The sequence below is a fragment of the Nanorana parkeri genome, unplaced genomic scaffold (assembly GCF_000935625.1).
Source record: "Nanorana parkeri isolate BGI_ZX_2015 unplaced genomic scaffold, ASM93562v1 scaffold99, whole genome shotgun sequence".
Lineage (NCBI taxonomy): Eukaryota > Metazoa > Chordata > Amphibia > Anura > Dicroglossidae > Nanorana > Nanorana parkeri.
The window spans coordinates 1,434,277-1,456,506 of record NW_017306367.1 but is presented as its reverse complement, the minus strand read 5'-3'; the positions used below and the strand labels follow the sequence as shown (position 1 = coordinate 1,456,506).

The window sequence follows — 22,230 nt, the reverse complement described above, 5'->3', positions numbered from 1 at the left end:
GGGGACTGAGGCCAAACTTTTTTTTTTTAGTTTTGAATAGAGGGTAGAGGGGTTAGAACACTTGTCAGGTTTTTATTGCTATCCGTCACCTCTTTATGGACATTTACCATCTCTATTTGCCCTGGTGACAGTTATCACTGAAAGTAAAAGTACATTCCAAATTTTGGATTGTCATCAGAACAGGAATAGAGTTTGAAATCTCCCAATGGGAACACTAGTTCTAGTGACCCCCCTGCTGACCATCAGGGATTTCCCTCACTTAAGCACCTCGCTTATTGTCATGGCTGTTGGACAGGAAATGAAGAGAAATCTCCCCAATGGGATACAAATGGCAAAAAAAGCTGACAGAGGTTATAACCCTCCCTAAAGCTGTCCATATGCTCTTATATTTTTCTCATTCATCCTGTGCTCTGATTGAAAAACATAATAGATTCCTCCAATCTACACTAAACAGCATGGATGGACAAATCTCCTGCTTGGCTACTGTATTCTGACAGCAGCGGGTTTGCCGCTCTCAGAATACCCGAATAGTGAAGGCACCTGAGAAGCTGCTATAACTGTTTGTCCAAAAATTTCCCAACCACCTCCTTTGATTTTCTGATCAAAGGATGTCGGACAAAAGCCTGCTGACATGGTCACCCACTAAGCGAATTTCGGCTGGTTCACCAAGAACGTATCGAAATTGGCACGGTTTATGGCCAGCTTTACTCTATCCAAAACTAGAAAAAAAGGTTTTGGCTTCAGTTTTAGTTTAAGTGAACAGTCACCTTAATAAAGAAGAATTATTGAGAAGAAATAAGAAGTACTGGGGTTACCCCTGCACTGAAAGGAATACGTGCTCATTTTGCTAAGGGAGCTAAAATAACAGATATATTCACCCAAACCTCGATCCCGGCTACCCCTGCACTGAAAGGGATATGTGCTCATTTTGCTTTAGGGAGCTAAAATTACAGAGACATACTCACCCAAACCTCCAACAAGGCTGGCTTCCAGACCATTTCCTGGAGCCTCTCTGCCCATATGCTCCAGTGATAATTATATCCCTCGGTGTCCTCAGTGTATTGGACATGATGACTCACAGGATTTCAGACTGCTGGAGCAGAGGGTGAGCATGGCTGAAGGGACCGGTCTAGCAGCAATCCAGGATTGTGATTCGGGTTAGTATAACTCTGTTATTTTAGCTCCCTAGACAAAACCAACACTTAACCCTTACAGTGTGGAGGTAGATTCACTGCAAGGGTTAAGATTTTATTTGCCCAGAGTTCTTCTTTAAGTGAGTAGCCTCTACTCCACATATGTCACTTACAGGGGCACAAGATTTTATTAGGCCTGCCGGTCCCGACCTTTGTAGTGTGGCAACCATTTAATGGACAGCGACTGCAGACACTTGTAGTGCCCTCAGATATGACTGTTATATAATGTACAGGGACTGCTGATACTTGTAGTGCCCTCAAACATGACTGTTATATAATGTACAGGGACTGCTGACACTTGTAGTGCCCTCATGCACAGGGCACAGAACCATCATATCATCATTATGTAACAGTCATGGTGTCCTATGTGTGAGGGCAGTACAAGTGCCATTAGTCCCTGGCCATTATATGACAATCCTGGTATCCTGTGTGTGAGGGCACTACAAGTGTCAATAGTCCCTGTCCATTATATGACAATCCTGGTATCCTGTGTGTGAGGGCACTACAAGTGTCAATAGTCCCTGTCCATTCAATGGACAAGGACTGCTGACACTTGTAGTGCCCTTTCACACAAGACACCGGGACTGTCATAGAATGATTAATGGCAAGCAGCAGGGCTAATGTTTTTTTCTTCTTTATGTCTGGCCCCTGATTTTATTCACAACCCCTGGCATGGCCCTTCCTAAGTTTGGATTTGACACCCCTGCTCCACACCTTTAGTAAATAAGTCCCTATATTCACAAGACCACTATACAACCACTTCTAGAAAGAAAAGCAGACAAAAGTCAGTTTGTGTCTGTGGAATGATTGACCCAATTTTTCATCTATTCTCCAGCCTGCGAGTTCCCCATATGAAATACAAAGGAAGAGTAGACGGAATGAAATACATGACATGGTTCAATAACATAAAGCAAAGCTAGAAACTGTAACAATAATAAAGCAAAGCAGCTCTTCAATACGGGAATTATGGCCCATTAAGGGAAATGCAAATGTACAAATACATGTAATATATCGATACACTGTAATGAGTTTGGGGCATGTTTCCCATAAATCCGACGGCAAAAAAATAATGAACAAAGTAAACAGAATGAGTTGATAAGTAAACAAGCATCATTTCCCAGAAGTATCTCTGTCTAGGTGTCTCCGTGGCTGTATCATTGTACCTATAGTTTCCGTTCCACACTGGAAATAGCAGAGTTAAAAAAAATCAACAGCCGCTTCTAGCAAAGGGCTTTCCTTTCAGAGGAAGTATACCATATAAGGGCATCTGCGTCATTCGGTTTTGGTAAACCCGGCGCCTACCAACTATGAGTACAGTAGAAGGGGAGATCACTTTATTTTACGTTCTCTTTTACAAAAAACGAAAGTAAGCTTCTAGTCGTATAAGACTTCCAGCTAGATTTCACTTATTATTAAGTCACATTTTCATAAACCGGAGCTTGTATCTGCCTCATAACACAAATGTGAACGTATCAGTTGTGAAAGGATCACCTCTCGCTTTTGGAACATTCCAGTCCCGGTTTCCCATTGATAAAATGAAGCGGTGATGATGTCTGAGTCAGTGTGATTTAGACAGGAGAGCTGCGTGCACGGATCATGTACAGAGACTTTTCTGTGACTTATCCTCATCAGGACTTAGGGTGCAGCAGTTCTAGTCACAGCCCTGACTCAGGGAGTTCGCACTTCGCAGCAGTTAGTATGGGTCACAGCATAAGATCAACCCCTCCTGAGGATCACCAGCAGGTGAGTGGTTAACGAGACTTCTATATCTGATAAATGTACTTTAATGATTGAAACATTTATATTTCATGTATTTCTTCGTGTTTCGTTTGGAACAAATGTGATCACTATAGTAAATGATGGTGGGGAGGTTAAACTGTCACAATTCCATTTGTCAATAATTCACGTTATGTAACTGATAATGGCTACGGACAGTGTGTTCGGAAGGTGCTATTTATTATACAACAATGCTTAGATATTGTTATTTTTACATTATAGAATTATAGTTTTATTGCGCTGACAAAGAATGAATTGCGGTTAAAGGGTCACTCCAGCCGAACTATTTTAGGATTTGGCAGATTCTTGAAATGACATTCACCTACCAGTTGTATTTCTTAAGCTGGCCATATGTTATACAATCTGATTGTACAATCTCTTTAGCTACACCAAAACTGTAATATGAGGACAAACCTAAAAAATTGATTCAATGAATATAAAATCAAGCAGACCCCTGTACTACATATTTGATGGTAGATCTAAAGAATTGTATAGTGTATGGTCAGCCTTGTGACCCCCGCCCCATCACATGTTGGACACCCACTCTTCATCCAGCAATAGGGGTCTGACAGTTTCTCTTGTTATATTTACCAATATTTAAAATTGAGAAAAAGGCAAAAGCAGGGGAATGGTGACTCCCCCTTGTAATGACTGCATCTAGTGGGAGACCCACAGGACGATGATGGCTGAGACAATTTACCCGAATGTACCTAAATTTGGGACAACTACCATATCGCCCTGCAACCTTCTTCCTCCATTCCCCTCTCCACTATTTAAAAAGGAATGTATTTTTTTGTTTGTTATTTTTTATTCTGGCCTTGCCCTCCGTCACACTTCTCATCTAAATGAGAATGACATGCCATGCTCCCACAACCTCCTGAGATATCCCCATCATATCTTCCAGGAGTCTTCAGGCATAGCAGCCAGTAGGAAGTGTAGAGCACGTCATCAGGGGCTGGCTGCCTAAACCCAGAAGAGGCATCTGGCTCCAAATGACTGAGGGGGCACCAAGAGGGCAGCACAGTAAACATACCATGTCACTTGAACAGTGAATCACAGTGGGACAAAGCTGGATTCGCTGGGCAGGTGAGTATATGAATTGAGGACAACACTGTACAAAAGTAAGTAAGAGGGGTAGCACAACAAAAATAGGGGGTAGCGACATTCCTCTTTAATGAATCCTATAATTAATTCAGTTATGGATGCGCAGATAAAAGTGCGGTATTAGTGATATATATGTATGTGTGTGCTTAAACCGTTGCGGAAGGAAGTATCACTATTCCGGGGTTAGGCAACCTCCACATTCCATCTGTTGTGGAACTACAATTCCCATGAGGCATTGCAAGATTTTGACATCCACAGGCATGACTCCCAGAAGCAGAGGTATGATGGGATTTGTAGTTTCATAACAGCTGGAGTGCTGAGGTTACCTACCCCTGCACCATACTAATAAAAACTATTTTATCAATACAATAAATCAAGCTGCACCTACCAATTTCAATGATGCCCTTTAAATTGTAGCTGAAGTCCACAGAACAAATCCCCCATGGGATAGGAATAAATACAACCATTCGTTACTATGAATGTAATATATGTCAATGTGTTTTATCACCAGTCTCATTTGGGGCTCAAACATAAATACTGTGTTACAACTAAAAGTGACTCTGTTGCGATACAAAATATTCTAAAGATGGTCATACCGCTAAAAAAACACAGTGAATATTCACCATTCCTGCAGCGTTTTTATGCGTTATGCATTTTTGTCTTGGCCAATGAAGGTAAAATAAGATATCGGTTTCTAGGGGGTTGTTATCTTGTGCTAAAATCCATGTTACGTGTGTTTTTTGTGCTCCCGTTGGAGCTAAAAGTACGCTATGTAGCACCAGAAGAAGCACCGCCAACTTTCCAGAAAACGTACTACATCATGTTGCATAGGTGTGAACAGACACCATAGAGAATAATAGGATTTTCATTGTCGTGCATTGTAGCGCAGTGGCAGATGTGTGACAAATCGCACTTGTGTGAGCAGGGATTTGTCTACAGAGCACCACATTCAGCCAGCACTTGCAAATCCAGAAGTTCCAAACTCCAGTCCTAAAGTATTTAATAAACATCATAAAAGAATGACTGATTATAGTTTACTGGGGTTCAGAAGACATTTAGCAATCTTTACCTATAAGTGATATTTCACTTTTCTGTGGACACTGCTAGGCTGACCCCATCTTCATACATCACTTGAAGAATCCATTGGCCAGATCCCTGCACTGACAGCTGAAATGACGGTCTGTAGCCGTTACACTGACTCACTCAGGTAGTGGGTCCTCTTTTTTTGTTTGGTCTCAATGTCACAACAGGAGGGCAGTGTGAGAACCTTTGGTAGGTGATTCACATGGCTGGAGTCTCTAAGACATTAAAGTAGCAGGTCAGGGATTCAACCAAAATCATTTTTTTCTGGTCCGATCCAGCTTCAGTTTGAAGCCATTCATACTCCGTACAATCTGATTGCCCAATCCATTTTAGATCTGCCATCAACTATGTAGTGCAAATAATTCATACAGATTGAATGGAATGTTTAGGTTTGTACTCATATTACATAGTTTTGGTAAGGAGATTGCCCACACTGCAAGATTTAAATACTCATAAATTCTAACGGGTAGAGGGAGAGGGTTATAACTTACCGTATTTATTACTCCAGAAGGCTCCGGTGCTCTCCACTCTCCCTGACGTTCTGGGCTGGAGGCAGTCCATTGCATTGTATGTGAGGAGCTGAGCATGTGACCATGGTCCAGAACACCCTAGAGAGGAAGCTCTGTAGGACCAATCACACAGATGGAGCAAGCCTGCCAGAGTGAAGAATAAAGTAAGCATTACACCTTGGCTTAGGGGGATATTCACTTAGCTGTCGAAGGCAGCAGAGTGAATAACCCAGCCGAAGTGAAGTGAGCCGACTGACGTTCTGCTATTCACTTCAGCCTTGTACGGCTGATTTCAGCCACACATCGGCAAAAGTCAGCCGTACTTCGGCTGAGCGGAAGTTCAGAAGGAGTTAGACTCAGCCAAATCATCACTTGGATCATTTTAAAAAATACGCCAGACTTTAGAAAAAATCCTTTAAATGAAAAAAAAGACAAGTTTTTGACGATACTTTTAATTAGAAAAAAAAATTGATCCACGACGTAATCCAGGGTTAATCACAACGTCCAGTGTTGTCCGCGAAATAAAAAAATAGAAAAATGTCCTGCTGCATAATATAAATATAAACAATTGGGCGGGTCTAGCGGTGACATTTAACAACATCAGTGTCATAGCCTAAAGTATTTGCTGTTGGTGACTTTAAATACCTCATTATGTCAGCCCTAATTGACTGTGAGGTTACACAAAAATGTCTTATTTCATACATTTATATATGGAATGTATGCCAATGCTGTAAACTTTAAGGGCTTATTCACACCATGTCCAGACCAGAACAGTTTGTTCCCGGACCAAAAATCATCCCAGTGTATCCCTATGGTATTTCTAGGCTCTGTTTACACCAGTGCAGTCCGTTCCGGATTAGACAGAAATATATACTGCTTGTCTCATTTTATCTGGTCTAGAAAGCACTGGATTGCATGGAAACGCATAAAAAACGCATGCAAATGCATTGGAACGCCCTGGACCACACCTAAAACCCCATTTTAAACGCACAAAAAACCCCGCTCCGGAACACGGCAAAATCACGGTTAAAAACGCGGCAAAAATGCGGGAAAACGTAATACACTGCGTTCCAGATCTTGTCTGGAAAATGGTGTGAACCTGGCCTAAGGGCCCATACACACCATGTCCGGACCAGATCCAGACCAGAACATTTTTGTCTGGTCCACAAATGCATCCCAGTTCATTCCTATGGTAAAAAGTTAGGCTAGTTCACAACACAGTGTTCAGTTCCAGAATGTTTAAAAAAAAGTACTGCATGCACTATTTTATCTGGTCTGGAATGCACCAAACACGTGTAAACACATGCAAACACACCAGAAGTCCTATCGAGACGGGAAAAAAAGCACTGCAGCTAATCAAAAACGCACATACACGCATCCAGATCAAGTCTGGATATAGGGTGAACAAGCCCTAAAGGATTTTAGAGGTCACCACAATGTTCCAGTGGCCATAAGAAAACACTAATTTGGTGGTCCTGGTCTTTGAATGCTTTTCATATACTTTTATTTATTAAATCAGAAAATCCATATAACATAATACATAAATAATGATTTATATAAACCACTTGCAAAATGGCCTACATGCCTAGTGTATTCCTGTCATAAAATATTAGGTTGCATTCCCGGGTATTTTAATGAAAAATTGATTAGAATATAGTCCATAATAAATTCTGTAGATCCATACCTATTTGTATAGAAAGTTGATCACCATCACTTTCTTGTGTAATGTTCTTATGAGTAGGGTCTTCCTCCCAGCCCAAGGTGATAGATACCGTGTGTGACTCATTGCTGTGATGACATTAACATTTTGTACAGAATGTCTTCAATTTATTAATTATATACATAAATGACTCGCTGAATAAGAATGTACAGATTGGTCACAAGACCATGTTCTTGATCTTCAGTATGTTTTAGTAGTTTTCTGTTTTTCATGTCTTCTGTTGCCAATCCTAGATGGGGAACCGCCCTCTGCAGTTCCCCATCAGGTCCATCAGCAGAGGGCGGGTACAATGCTAATTTACTATTGGCTATTGCAAATTGAAATAGCCAATAGTAATGTCCCAATGCTTTTCAATGGGAAATTTTTTTTTTCTATTCTGACATCGCTCGTGTCAGAATAAAGAAAAAAAAGACACGGCATTGTTTCTCTCCTTGGCGGCCGGGAGCAGGAGGTTCCCAGAGCGCCCGGGAGATTTTTTTCTTTTTTTTTTACTTTTGTTTTTTTTACAGCAGCAGAGCCGCCGGACAACAGGAAACTATTGGGCGGAGCTAGCTGTCACTGCTAGCTCCGCACAATCGTTTTCTATTTACTTTTTTAACCTTTTTTAACTCTTTTTCTGTTCTGCTCGGTCCCTCTGAGGGACCGAGCAGAACGGCCGAGCCCAATTCCGCTCAGCGGCATTCGGCTATTCACTCACTGCTGTTCGGCATCTTTAAGAATAGCCCGAACAGCAGTGAGAAGCCTGCCGGAGGTTCGGCTCAGCCGATCCAGATGTTGGATCGGCTGAATCGAACTCCTTCTGCACTTCGGGTCGACCGAACATGCTGAGCATCTACGGCTGATTTCAGCCGATGTACGGCTGAAATCAGCCGTACCAGCCTGAAGTGAATAGCCGAACAGTGTTTGGCTCACTTCACTTCTGATCGGTCATTCACTCGGCTGCCCTCGGCAGCTTAGTGAATAGACCCCAATATCTCATAGCAACCACCCATGGGTTGGACCAACCAAGTCAACATTTTAACAATGTAGTTGTATCTAGTTCTATTGGTAACTTTACTTACACATTGCTGTTTGTCAAGTGTTTATCTTTATACATTTTTAAAATTGCTTAACATTTTCTAAATACTGTAAAGTAGAAACCTGAATGCAACATACTGTATATACCCTCAGGTACTTGCACAAACCTTTGAGCAGCAACCTAAGCACCCTAAAAACCCAGGGAACTCTACTAAGCAAATGTTGACTTTAGCCAAGAAAGTTGGGGACTGATCCTCCCTCTCTAGCCCTCCATAACTCTTTGATTTGCATGTTAGAATCCCCCAGGTTTATGGGCTACTGGAGCCTTCTAGATGCTATTCAAGGGTATCTACCAGCCATACACTGGTACATTTTCGTACGAACGTTCATACGAACAATCTTAGGACATGCCAATCTGCCACTAGAGATTGGTAGAATGTTGTACGAGATTTTGTTTGATCTGAACATTTAGTTTTGGAATGAATGGAGTTTCCATACTCCATTTTATTTATTTTCATCACTACAGTTGAAATCAAATGTCGATTTGACCCCAGTAACTACTTGCAAATTGAACAAACATTAAAAAAAAAATGTTTCTGAAAAAAAATTCCGCTGGTGGCCAGCTTTAGTGTGGCAATGCTTTTAGACTGATACTGGAAGGCAAGGTATACTTTAAGAAGCAAATAATATCTTTTCTTAATAACTGATAACGTCACCCAGAACATTCTATACCTAATAATAGTTCTGACATTTTTCTGCTTTAGATTTGTATTACATAAGGAACAATTTACATCACTGTAGATGGATTTGTAAGCTCTTTTTTTATTAGAACCTTGGAAAATAAGTTTTCAAAAGAAAGAATGAATAGCAAGCACTGATAGTGGGTTTTTTAACACATTTTAAGGTATAACTTTGGAGATATGAGGTGCTTATGGATGCTGGCTCGTAAGTTGCTCATTTAGAGATATGACAACATCCCACATGTAAATACATGAGGTGAAACTAAAGTAGTGTGAGTGTTCCATGCTGTTAAGTGGAGCAGTGCCTGTGTCCAAAGGAACATTCTATGCCACCACAATCTTTATACACTTGGGGAGTTCCAGAAGAACCAGCAAATTTTGTGGATTTGTGTCCCATAAATATGTATATAATTCTATAAAAATGTATTCATAAATGTATGCAAAAAATATACATATGTATATATGTATATATGAATATATATGAATATATATCTACATATATATTCAGATATACAGTACATACAAATATACGTGCACATGAACATTTACAAACATCCATAAACACATAGAAAAAGCAAACTATGCCAATAGATCAAGCCAAATGTAAGTGCAGCTGGACTAAATCATGCTAAACCATAACATTTTGTAAAAACAATTGGATAATTTACTAGTGAATATCTAATTATATACTATCATTCACCACTACTATACTATATATCAATAATTAGATATACACTAGTAAATTATTCCAAGAAAATGGAATTTCGAAGGTTAAGAAGTAGGGAGTTTGGGAAAATAAAAAAATGGGGTTTTAGAGATGAAGGGAGAGGTTTGAAAATTCTATTTACACTTTAGCAAAACTTTGTTAATAAATGTTCTCTATGTGTGTATATAATAATAATAATAATAATATTATTATTTTCTTTCTCATTTACAGAAATTCACAACTCACCCGTCTTCCAGTCCTTTCATCCCAACATTAAATGCGATAACCTCAAGTCAAGATCTTAACTGGATGGTCCAGCCTAGTGTTCGACAATTAGCCTTACCACCATACCACAGCCCTCGTCATGGTGTCATCAGAAGCATGAGCGGAGTCTTGAATATGGCAAGGAGACGTGTTGGTGAACATGTAAGTATTAACATTCACTTGTCTGATAACATGTTCTAAGATAACATGTTCTATGTTCTCATTTTTCCATTAAAAAAGCCTGCAGTGGTTATAGTTAAAACATAACTGCTATTATGAATAACAAGATATATATTGAAGCTAGAGTTAAAATCCACTTGGGAGGAAAATGTATTTTATATATTACCTTAGCATCTGGTGTATGCTTCTGTATGAACAATATCATAATATGCCAACATTGGCACCTGCCAAAGAGGGTATAGCCATAACATACCATAAAAAACATTACGTACAAGTAACATTTAATGCCATATAACTTATTAAGCTCTACGCCACTCAAACTAGAATGTGGTAAATTATGTTTGAATATGTCTATTTACCTTCATATAGTTAATTTGCACTCATATATTGCAACAGAATGTGTTTTTTTGTATGCAAAGGGTATACAATAGTTTTAGGTGGGTTAGCCTAAAGCTGGAGTACATTGGTCTTTGGAGTGGTATAATTCCTGTTTTTTTTCCTGAGCTTCTGCTATGGTGCATTAATTGATTGGTTTTAATTTACTGAAGACCAGCCTTTATCAACCGAGGTTCTGTGGCACTCAGAGGTTGCTGGGAGGTCCTGGAGCAGTGGTAAATTGCTCCCTCCACTAATTGTACCTTCATAGTTCTAGCACCATCATCACATGGCAGAGGCAGTGGCATGGGACCAGTGGAGCCTCTACTCTTATCTCTCAGGCACCAATGACACCTCATACCAATGACCTTTTAGCCACCAACGTAAGGGGGCATCTGTCCCAATGACCTTCAAAATAAGGGGGATCTCTTATGCACTAACCGTGAACATAAGGGTGCCCTTCCACCATTTCCACCAATATAAAGGGGTGTGGATATATTCATTTTTAGCAGGGGTTCCGTGAAATCTGAGAAAAAATGTAAGGGTTCCTACATGGTAAAAAAGTTAGGAAAAGCAGCTTTAGACTGATTCTTTATGTGGTAATTATAATGTTTGGTATGGGTTACTACCTTTTGCATATCATTATCAATTTTTGTACAGATTTATGGAACAAATCTGCTAGTTGACTTAGATAAGAGGAAAGTTCAGTACTTTGACACCGCAGATGCCAATTCTCTAGAAAGTGTAACATTTACAAATCACTCTGTTTAGCAAAAAGATGTAGCTTCAGGGGCCCAGGTGCCTTTATACCCTAGAGGCCTAGCCACCCAAGATGTCAGTACTTGCCAGGTATACCTTGCACTATTCCAAGAGGCCAATACTGTAGATTCATACCGTATATACTTACATAAAAGGGTTATTTTGCAAAAGCGATTGTTCAACTGAAATACTGTAATTTGCCTTACCTTGTACTGAAATATTGTAATCTGCCTTACCTTCCTATAGAGTAGTAACACCTCTTTAAAGAACTTATCATACATCTCTATAAATGAGTACATTTTAGCTAATCCTGTATTAAAACAGTCCACACCTTTGTATTGTTCACCATTTAGCAAATAGCTATATTGACAGTGTATTTTCATTGTCTATGTTGGTGGTATTGTTGCTTATGGGTGTGCCCTTGAAGAGTTAAAAAATGGTGTGTGTGCCTGAAGTAAGAAGCATTGCACATGTCGCGGAAACAGTTGACGGGCGACTCATAGTCGAAGAAGGGGGTGACTCACGGGAAAAAAAGCTGGGATGTGAGTGTCAAACCACACATTGAAGCGGGATAAACATTAATGACTGAGTCATTAGGTCACACACACTGCCAATCCTTCCATTCATAAAGAAAGTAGACTTCATTCATCCCTTAATACTCTGTGACCTATGTACATAGCAATAGCACAGGATAAGCAGCGGGACTGCCAGCATTCGACTTCTCTACACTTCAATATAGTGGGACAGTTGTACCATAGGCATTTAAGTTGAGAAATCATCTTATTGCAACACAACAGGATGAGCATAATGAATGAATCAGAAGTTACTCAGAAAATCAACTACCCTTTTGTTTGCTTTGTTAATTACTTTTAGTTGTGTTTGCTTTACTCATGTGCATTGTTTTTTATTGATATTTTATTCAGATATCACCCGAAGAAGAGCAGAGGAGAAGAGTGCGAAGAGAGAGGAATAAGATCGCTGCCGCCAAGTGCAGAAACCGCCGTAAAGAGCTAACTGACTACCTTCAAGCAGTAAGTGAAGAGAGGCCAACTGGGGGAATGCAGTGTGGTCAGCATTGGGGGGTCATACGTCAGCCATCTTTTAGGAACTGTAGAGATACCCAAACCTTTAGAACAGAGATTGGCATCTGCTCTCCGCTCACTGCAGGACATTGCTGCAATTACTCCACAATGTACCCTGCCATTTTACATTATATTTATAAAAACTAGTGTGGTGCCTCCAATGCCATGCAGTGTGTTCTCTGCATATCGCTGCAGAAAACACTCTTGAATAGGAGAATAGTCCTTACCCATCACCTGTAAAGTAACAGGTAATGTGGCAGGTTTCTTTTTCCTTACATTTTTTTTTCTCCATTCATTAGAATAAATGGGGCATTGCATGCTTCAGAGTTCTGAAGCAAGCAAAGTGAAAAGCACATTTGTAAAGCATACATCTGTGCTTCATAAATTAGTCACTATGGCACAGCTATGCTATAACACTGCTTCATAAATTGACCCTTTTATTACCTGTAGTGTCCCATATACGTTGTAGCTTACAGTTGAAAGAATGGGAGTAGTTGTGTCACGCTAAGTACACTGTGAGTCAGGGGTGAAGGAGCAAGGGTTTTTGGCTTGCTTTCTTCTAAACCTAATCACAACTGAAGCTGCAGCCTTGCTACTGTGCCACAGTTGAACTTGATATAATGGTGGTTGACTTATATGAATATAAAAACACACCATTTTAAAGCTCAGTTGAAGTCTCCCATATTTTTTACACTCTATGGTCCTGTACTGCTGCATGTTGAGAAATTAAATTGATTTCAAATTTGGGAATATTTTAAAATACCCTTTTCTTTTAATGGCAATATGATTTGTATGCTACTCACTAATCTATGCTGGCATAGATAATTATTGGACCCATTCCCCATCACAGGCATCCTCATGCACATTTTTATTAAAGAGATGAGTGAGTCTGACCAGGTCAGTTGGAGTGCACCGAACACTATGGGGTTGTTTTACTAATTAATTTACAAAGTGAACAGCCTGTTTGTCTTTAGTAAATCAACCCCTATGTTCAAACGCTATTGCTTATTGGACTATGCAGCTATATTTCTATCAGACTGAATATTTTGTTTCTTTGACTACATTTGAGCTTTAAATGTAAAAAAATTAAATTGTAGGCAATCAAACTCAACAAATGTTCACCATTTTCAGGAGACAGACCAGCTGGAAGAGGAGAAGTCATCTCTGCAAAAGGAGATAGCAGAGCTGCAGAAACAGAAAGATAAACTTGAACTGATTCTTGACGCCCACCAACCGATCTGCAAAGTGGCCCACTCTCAACAGGGGGGCTCTCCTAAACTTGTTAAGGAAGAGCCACATGATGAACCTGCACGAGGCCCCAGAGTCAGACTTCCTAGAATAGAGATTAGTGACACAGTTCTTGAACCAGAGGCCCTTCACACTCCTACCTTGATGAAGACACCATCAATTACACCCTTCACACCATCCTTGATGTTCACTTATCCTGGACCTCAGGAATCCTGCTCCACAGCTCATCGCAAGAGCAGCACTAGCAGTAGCAATAACAGCGGGGATCAAAGTCCAGGGTCGCTCAGCTCACCGACTTTATTGACTCTTTAAAATGATTTTGTAGAGGAGGGTGCCTTCAGGAGTATTACATTTTGTCTAAACTGATTTCAGGTAGACTTATGCCAGTCTTAAAATTGTTGTAGATCCCAGTATATAGGATAAGATTCACTTGATCAGTAAAGCATGCTATCACTTTTTCCTACATTTGTTTGCTAATATATTTGTTTCATTGTAATTTGTTAGATGCATGGCCTCTTTTTATAAGGTCACAAGTTAAGTCAGATCTATAGAGCTATATAAGGGCACAGGGTCACAGTTAAAGGCAGAGCCAACATTAAACTGCATGTCCACTGTTGTATGGTCAAAAAAAAAGTTAGCGGCAGAGCCGAAATAATACTATGTTACTGCGTAGTAGGGGTTTCGGAAAAAGTAACGGCAGAGCCGGTCTACTATGTATTTATTAAAGTATATTTTTATATGGTTATTGTTTGGGATAAAGTGTATACATATTATTAATGAATAATAAAACACCCCAAATAAAAACTTTTTCATATTTTTGACTTACTGTACAATTTGTTGGAAATAAATCCTCAAATCTGCATGTGTTAAGGACTAAAACAGAAAACAAGTATCACGCAAAACATTTTCTGCATATTGTAGTAGTGTGTTCATTTTTATTGGATTTTTGAGGCAATCAAAGACCGGATAAAAAAAACTCCACACAAAATAGTTCTGTTGCGGGTACAGATTAATTCATGAATCTAGCATGCAAGGTGATACTTCCAAAGATCCGTCATGCTGAAATTCCACACTTCATCCTTTCCTTTCTCCTTCTCCAAATACTTAATAGATGTGCAGATTAAGTGGGGTTGGATCTCAAGAAATATTCAGGGTTTAATGTGATCTCGTAGTCAAATACAAGGTACACTGACTCTTGAGTGAGGCAGCTCTTACTCAAGGAAGAGTCAAGATATGGCACTGTAGACAACAGTGAACAGTTCAAATAAGTCCATGTCATTAACATTGCAATAAAAATGCAATGTATTTTGGGGACAACAGAAAAATCCCTTTTCTTCAGGGCTGGAGATTATTTAAAGCAGAACTAAAGGCTGTTCAGAGACTCTTCTGCAATTAAAGCCCATTTTCTGCCTTCCAGCAATGTTCTTATAATTGACATGCCTTGTGTGCTAGGATGCATTAACTCCTGTGCATTTGTGCGGGAGGTAAGTCATCCAGAAATCAAGCCAGCCAATCAAGATGGACAAAGATGCTGAACCCAGAAAAAGCCTGGACGAAGATGTCAGTGGTGGCAATGAGGGAGATTGTGGACATCGCATCACTGGAGGGGTCACTTTGTAGAGGAAACTATACCATAAGGTACAAGTATGTTGTGCATATTATGGCAAAAGCTTACCCACTACTATGATGTCTTGAGTTAAATAGTTACATAGTCAGGTTGAGAAAAGACACAAGTCTATCGAGGTCATCCTATAGAGAGCTCTGCTTTAGGAGGAAATAATTTGGACTGCAGTGTATGGATGGAATATCTAACCAGCTGTTGAAGTAATGGTTATAATTCGTTTAATTAATCAGGCCCATGCATGTACTGCAGTTGGAATTATATTATTTTCATTAACCTACAGACATAATGAAGGGGATTTCTTTATGATCCCTAAAAAGATTTGGCTTTTTATTATAACGATAATGATTAGCACACGGACGTCTATTTTCAGACCCTAAACTCTGGTTTAGTGCTGTCTTTTCTCTACAGGTACCATCTTATGCTTGGTAGGCCAGTGGAGATATACAGTATACTGCAGTAGTTATATCCACCCCATTCAGATGAGCTTGATTATAATCAAGTGCTACTTTGTCAATTAAAAATACTGAAAAATCTTTGGCCAGTATCCAATGAAAACTCAGTATTAGGGATATAGCTATATAGATGGTTATAGTTAATAAGCACTTATGTAATCAAAGAAGTACAAAGGCAATTACTATGTGCAAAGTGTAGTAATCCATGGTAACCATATCCAATATGTCTCTCATCTGAAGGGTAATCATTGCAGTTTGTTCTACCTTATAAAATGAGCTTGAATTATGTAACTGCAAGTTGAATTTCTCTCTGCCAGTGTCCAGAAATAGTGTACAGTTGATGACAGACATATAGGCACTGCAGTTGATCTTATTTATTACATATAGAGAGCATAGCTAATCACCAGCCTTAATATTCAAAATTAATGATGGGCTTTGTTATTCTCATAATTACTAAGTGAAAATATAAGGGGAAAGCTGCAAAAAAAATAAAACTAGATACACTGGAATCCCTTGGTCTGTTGTGGATTAGAGGGGACTCCAAGGGGGAAGGGCAACATGCAAGTTATCAGTCATAATGGGAACACAGTCATAAGGGAAGAATACAGTCACAGGGGGAATTTATGCATAGCTGAGGCTCCCTGTTAGGGAGGAATTTACTGCTAGTCATCTGCCAGAGAGGCATCTTCATGGGAAGCAGGCACTATGGCATATACCTTGTTTCTAGCAACATAATAAAACACTTCTAAGAGCATTTTTTTTTTTTTTGAATTGAAAGTGTACAACAAGAAGATGAAATTGATCTGTCTAAATCGTGGATAACAGTCATAACATTCAAAAAGCTTTTATGAAAAAAAAAATGACAAGTTTGTAAAAGATCATCGGAAATGTATTTCATAATAAAAGAATATATAAAGAGTATCTATAGCCAAACTTTTTTCTCTATCATCAATTGAGGGATATTGAGGAAGCATGATAGTAACAATGTAGAAATATGGTTATACTGCTACTTACAAGAGAAATGGACACTATGCACCTAAAAAATATAAGGCTTGCACTTTTAAGGCTGTAACCCCTCCTAACTTGCACCTGCTCAGTTTACCTTAGTGTCATCAGGTGAGTGGACATGTGTTCTTCAGCTCTGCTTTTTTTCTGTTAATTTGGAACATTTTCTTCTATCAACAGCTGCTGGTAGATTCAGGCCAGATAATGAAATCTTGGATGTCTCTTCAGTCAGCCAATGAGCGCAGGTTTTCCCATTTCATTATATACTGGTGCTCTGTCTGCATTGGTCTTGCAGTTGGCAGTGAGTGTCCATCTGAGTTCAGTTCACACTTTCAGGTCAGGCCAGTATGTCTGGAGATTCCTTGTGGGGTTATCGGCCCCAAAGCTACGGCAGTGTTCCTGTCCCTGTTTCTAAAGACTACCTTTTATGAGCCTCTGGCAGGTTTATGCTGTATTGAGGTTTTCCCCTGTTTGGTATTAAGGCTGCATGTGGTATTTTATTCAGAAGCAGTTGTAGCTGCCTGGCCACCTTTTCCTTTTACTACTGGGCTTGCTTTTGCTGGCCCCAAGGGGGAACCCATATCTTTATTTAAATCTTGGCCTATACTTTTTCTAAGATTCTGTTGGCTGGGCAACTAGATATGCCCAACTGCCATGTTAAATTTGCCGCCTCCTTCTTTTTCTTGTTTGGAATTTTGAGTTTAGGAGGAGCACTCATGCACATGTGGGGCCCATGGGGGTGCACATGCACTCACTAGTAGCTTCTGTGCAATAGTATTCCACGGTTTCTCCCGGCTGAGGCACTGCTGAGCAGTTTCCTCCCACAGCACCTCGAAGAGCCTGCACTCAGGTAGCAGCACCTCTTCAGCCTTATCTGTAACTATATAGAACCTCTCACAGCAGACACATACACTTGTTTCTCTAGCACTGCCTGCAATGACAAGTGGTCCAAAGCCATTGCTCCTGCTTTAAACCACGGTACACTGCTGGGCTTGAGTCTGTAGGTACTCCTGAGGAATTCGGTCGTTCCTGCTTTAAAGGTCTATAGCCTTTTGGTCAAAGGCAGCTTTCTGGAACTGAACAAAGCGGTCTGCTTGCGGATGCAGGCAAATCCAATCAACACCCGTTTTGTACAACGTGCAAGGTTGTGCTTTGTACAGTAAAATTTGTGCTTTTTGTACTTTTTTCAAACCTCTGTTGTAACCACCTGCTTCAGAAGCTATTTGTAAACTCCCCCTTCTTTGCTTGGGTGCTCATTCCTCTTCCTCTCTTACAGTGGAGGTATTGTCTTCTGCTATGTAAGGTTTTATGGCTCAGTTAGTGCAATTTGTTGCTTTAGTTGATTGCAAGAGTTTAAAACACCCGCCATCACATTGCCCAGCGGATCCTGACACAGAGATGCCTAGCATTCTGTTGGTGATCCTCCAGAAAACTCGTTAGTAAACATTGAGCCCCTTCCTTCCCTAGAGAAGGAGGAGATCCTGCCAGCTTACCTTTAAGCAGCAGTGTTTTCCCCCAAACAGTGCAACTTGTTGCTCCCCTTGATCTCAAGACATTAAAACACCCACCTTCACATTGCCCAGCCGATTCTGACACAGAGATGCCTAACATTATGTCAGGGATCCTCCAGAAAACTGGCTGGCAAACCCTGAACCCTTTCCTTCCCTAAAGGAGGAGAATATTCCACCAGCTGATCTTCAGTCAGCATTTATTTCCCCAAAATATCGAGAATCTGTTTCCTTTTACAAATTGTTTTCTTTTCTAATCAAGGTTGAGTATTGCACTTTTAAGTTAAAGGATTCCACTGTTACTTTCCATACTACAGTGTCTGGCCTTAGTACTCGTAGACCTACACATTCCGTCAAGGTTTTTCCTCATCTTCACCTATTTGATGATTTACTCTACAAAGATTGGAAACACCCAGAGATTTCTTGTCTGTAAATGTCTACTGGCGCTCTATCTTTTTTGTGGAGGATTTTGTTACAAAATATACTTCTCCTGAAGTTGACCCACCAGTGTTTCTCCTTAACAAAGCTTTGATCATTCCTGTAGAAGACATTCCACCCTTTAAGGACCCTGCTGAGAAGAAGTTGGAAGCAGTGTTTTGATCCATCTATTCCTTGGTGGGATCTGACCTTCAACCCATGCTTGCCTTGTTACTTATTTTTCCAGACTTTAACTGATTAATCTAAATTGCAACTCTGGGAACGCTTGACTGCTGGTGTTCACACTGTACTTATTCATTGTGTTGACCAAATGACCGTCTCATTGAACTTCTATGCAATTCGGCACTGGACACTAGCCGTGTTATGTCTCAGGTATCCCTTTCTTGCATCCAGATCTAAAGGGCGATCTGGCTTAGGTGGTAGTCAGCGGAGCAACAGTGTAACTAGCATTTTGAAGGCCCACCCTTCGTGTAATACTGTCTTTTTGGCTCTTCATTGGAAAAAATCATTATAATAGCAAAGGGGAATAAAAGTACTCACAAACCCCAGCTACAAGAAGCACAGATTGCCACCTTCCTATCTTATATCAAATGGTCCTTTTGTTCCTTCAAGTCAAAAATCACCTTCCAGACCTAGAAGTCTTATTCCACCCTCTCAGGCTCAGAGACTCTAACCGACCTGGACAAACCAAGGGATCAACACCTGCAAACAAATCCGCCTCAGCATTAGGGGTCCATTCCTACCAGTTCCTTTAGTGTTGGGGAAGGGTTAGAACCCGTGTCAGATTGTATTGCTATCCTGGCCTCCGATAGAGAGATTTACCCTCACTGACCCACTGACTCAAAATCTGCAACAGTGAAACCGGCAACAACAGAAAACTGACAGAGGTTTTAGCCTTCCCCTACATAAAGTGATCATTTACTCAATTAAGACATTATATCATCTTTACCCTCCTTCCTCCCTATTACACATAGGTAATTTTTTTGGGGGGGCTAGCAAGTACCCTTTTCAACAGGTTCTTGCTCCTACTTCCCCATTCCGCGCTTAGAGGAGGATAACGTAGCCCTCGGTCCAGAGGATTTTTAAGCACACACTTCAGTACATCAATGTTACAAATACAAACCTGAAAACTAGACCTTCTAGGATGTAAATATTCCACATAATGAAAAATTATATCTGTGGAAGATAAAAAATTTGGTTACAATTGAAAAAAAATTGTATGAAAATGTCAGACTGCAAAAACGTTTGGCATCTATTTGTTATCGTGACAAAGTGGCAGATGAATGTACAGTGAACGTTAATGATTCATAATATTGGAGATGCTCCAGCACTGGGAATGAGTACAAACTATAACATTTGTAATGCTGCCTCCCCAGCCACTCAGATCAAAACGAGTCATAGCAATCAGTTAGAATTAGTACTATATGGCTTCATAGATCTGTTATTGTCTTCAAATCATACTGAGACATATTCGTGTGCTGTAATTGAGGAAGGCTGAACTTACAGGGTTATAACCGAGCCAAAGTAAACAGAGCCGAACGATGTTCGGCTATTCACTCCGGCTCAGCATGGCTGATTTCAGTTGTACATCAGCTGAAATCAGCCGTACATCGGTTGCCTTCGGTCAGCTGAACATGCTCTGCATGTTCGGCTAAACCCAAGTGCAGAGGGACTTCGACTCAGCCGAACCAACATCTGGATCAGCTGAGCCAAAGCTCCGGCAGCTCACTCGCTGCCCTTCGCCCTTATTCACATAGGGGCCGAACGACAGTAAATGAATAGTCGAATGCCGCCAAGCGGCATTCGGCTAGGCTATTCTGCTCGGTACCTCTACTGAGCAGAATAGAAAATCATTGAAAATAGTAGAAAAGAAAAAAAAAAGGTTGAAAAAAATATTTTAAAAAGTCAATAAATAGTAAAATTAATAAATAACGATATTTAAGAAAAAAAACAAATGGAAAAAATGGTACCTGCATGAATCTATAACCAGCCTTTTTGGCAGGGAGCACATTGGGAAGGCTTACAACAATACAAAACACAAAAAATCCCCAGCTTCACCTGCCAGCTAGCCTGCAACCAAACAAATTGCCCTGTCAACAGTATGCGTTAAAATCAGAGGTTTTAGTTGCACAAACTTTTGGCCAAAAATATGTAGAAGCCACACCGCCGCGCCAAGGCACCTTCCCAATGTGCTTCCTGCCAAAAAGGCTGGTTATAGATTCATGCAGGTACCATTTTTTCTAGTTTGACTATTTTTGGTTGTGGGGACGCACTGGGGTCCCAGCGTGCATTCTAGATTGCTGGGCCCCCAGTGCGTCCCAGCACCTTATAAGGAGGAGTTGGCTACCTCCAGGTACACCTGCATGCAATTTATCGACTGCATTAATATGCTCACACTTGGAGACTCGTATACATAGAGTTAGGACCACACTTTGCAGAGGTGCCTTGGCGCGGCGGTGTGGCTTCTACATATTTTTGGCCAAAAGTTTGTGCAACTAAAACCTCTGATTTTAACGCATACTGTTGACAGGGCAATTTGTTTGGTTGCAGGCTAGCTGGCAGGTGAAGCTGGGGATTTTTTGTGTTTTGTATTGTTGTAAGCCTTCCCAATGTGCTCCCTGCCAAAAAGGCTGGTTATAGATTCATGCAGGTACCATTTTTTCTAGTTTGACTATTTTTGGTTGTGGGGACGCACTGGGGTCCCAGCGTGCATTCTAGATTGCTGGGCCCCCAGTGCGTCCCAGCACCTTATAAGGAGGAGTTGGCTACCTCCAGGTACACCTGCATGCAATTTATCGACTGCATTAATATGCTCACACTTGGAGACTCGTATACATAGAGTTAGGACCACACTTTGCAGAGGTGCCTTGGCGCGGCGGTGTGGCTTCTACATATTTTTGGCCAAAAGTTTGTGCAACTAAAACCTCTGATTTTAACGCATACTGTTGACAGGGCAATTTGTTTGGTTGCAGGCTAGCTGGCAGGTGAAGCTGGGGATTTTTTGTGTTTTGTATTGACCATCAATATGTTGCCCAGAAGAAGGGACCCTGCGTGGCCCCGAAACGTTGGCTGTTTGACGCATGTGACGATAGAATAATTAGTGCTTTACTTTTTGCACATATCATCAAGTGCTGGTGACTTCTATTATGGACTGATCTCCATTCTGACTCACAGGAGGCTGAGCGTGTGGTATTGGGAGCAGAGCTCAGCCACCTGTGACACCGCTCACAGCTGTCTCCTCCCTCACACCGCTCTCCATCCTGATCTGTCATGAGAGGCCGAGTGGGGTGGTGTGGGAGGAGAGCTCGGTTTCCTGTGACGCGATGACAGGGCTCTCCTCCCCGTCCTGCTCGGCCTCCTGAATGTTTCTCTCCTCCCCACTGCAGGCTGCTCTGTGTCAGAGGGGACACAGAGCAGCGTCCAGCAGGGAGGAAAGAAAACATGCAT

General features: G+C 40.7%; 1 protein-coding gene across 1 annotated transcript; it reads left to right on the top strand.

The window, feature by feature from the left end:
• Positions 1-2,744: 2,744 nt before the first annotated feature.
• On the top strand, positions 2,745-14,542 carry FOSL1 (FOS like 1, AP-1 transcription factor subunit). Its single transcript, XM_018552866.1, has 4 exons — positions 2,745-2,936; positions 10,080-10,274; positions 12,350-12,457; positions 13,640-14,542. The coding sequence occupies exons 1-4, from the start codon at positions 2,790-2,792 to the stop codon at positions 14,066-14,068; spliced, it is 879 nt and encodes a 292-aa protein (XP_018408368.1). The 5' UTR covers positions 2,745-2,789; the 3' UTR covers positions 14,069-14,542.
• The last annotated feature ends 7,688 nt before the right edge of the window (positions 14,543-22,230 follow it).

Excerpts from the sequence above, each read along its gene's own strand:
- FOSL1 (XM_018552866.1), top strand. The coding sequence starts at position 2,790 with ATGTACAGAGACTTTTCTGTGACTTATCCTCATCAGGACTTAGGGTGC. Across the intron at positions 10,275-12,349 it reads GGAGACGTGTTGGTGAACAT|ATATCACCCGAAGAAGAGCA; the intron begins GTAAGTATTAAC and ends TATTTTATTCAG. Across the intron at positions 12,458-13,639 it reads TAACTGACTACCTTCAAGCA|GAGACAGACCAGCTGGAAGA; the intron begins GTAAGTGAAGAG and ends CACCATTTTCAG.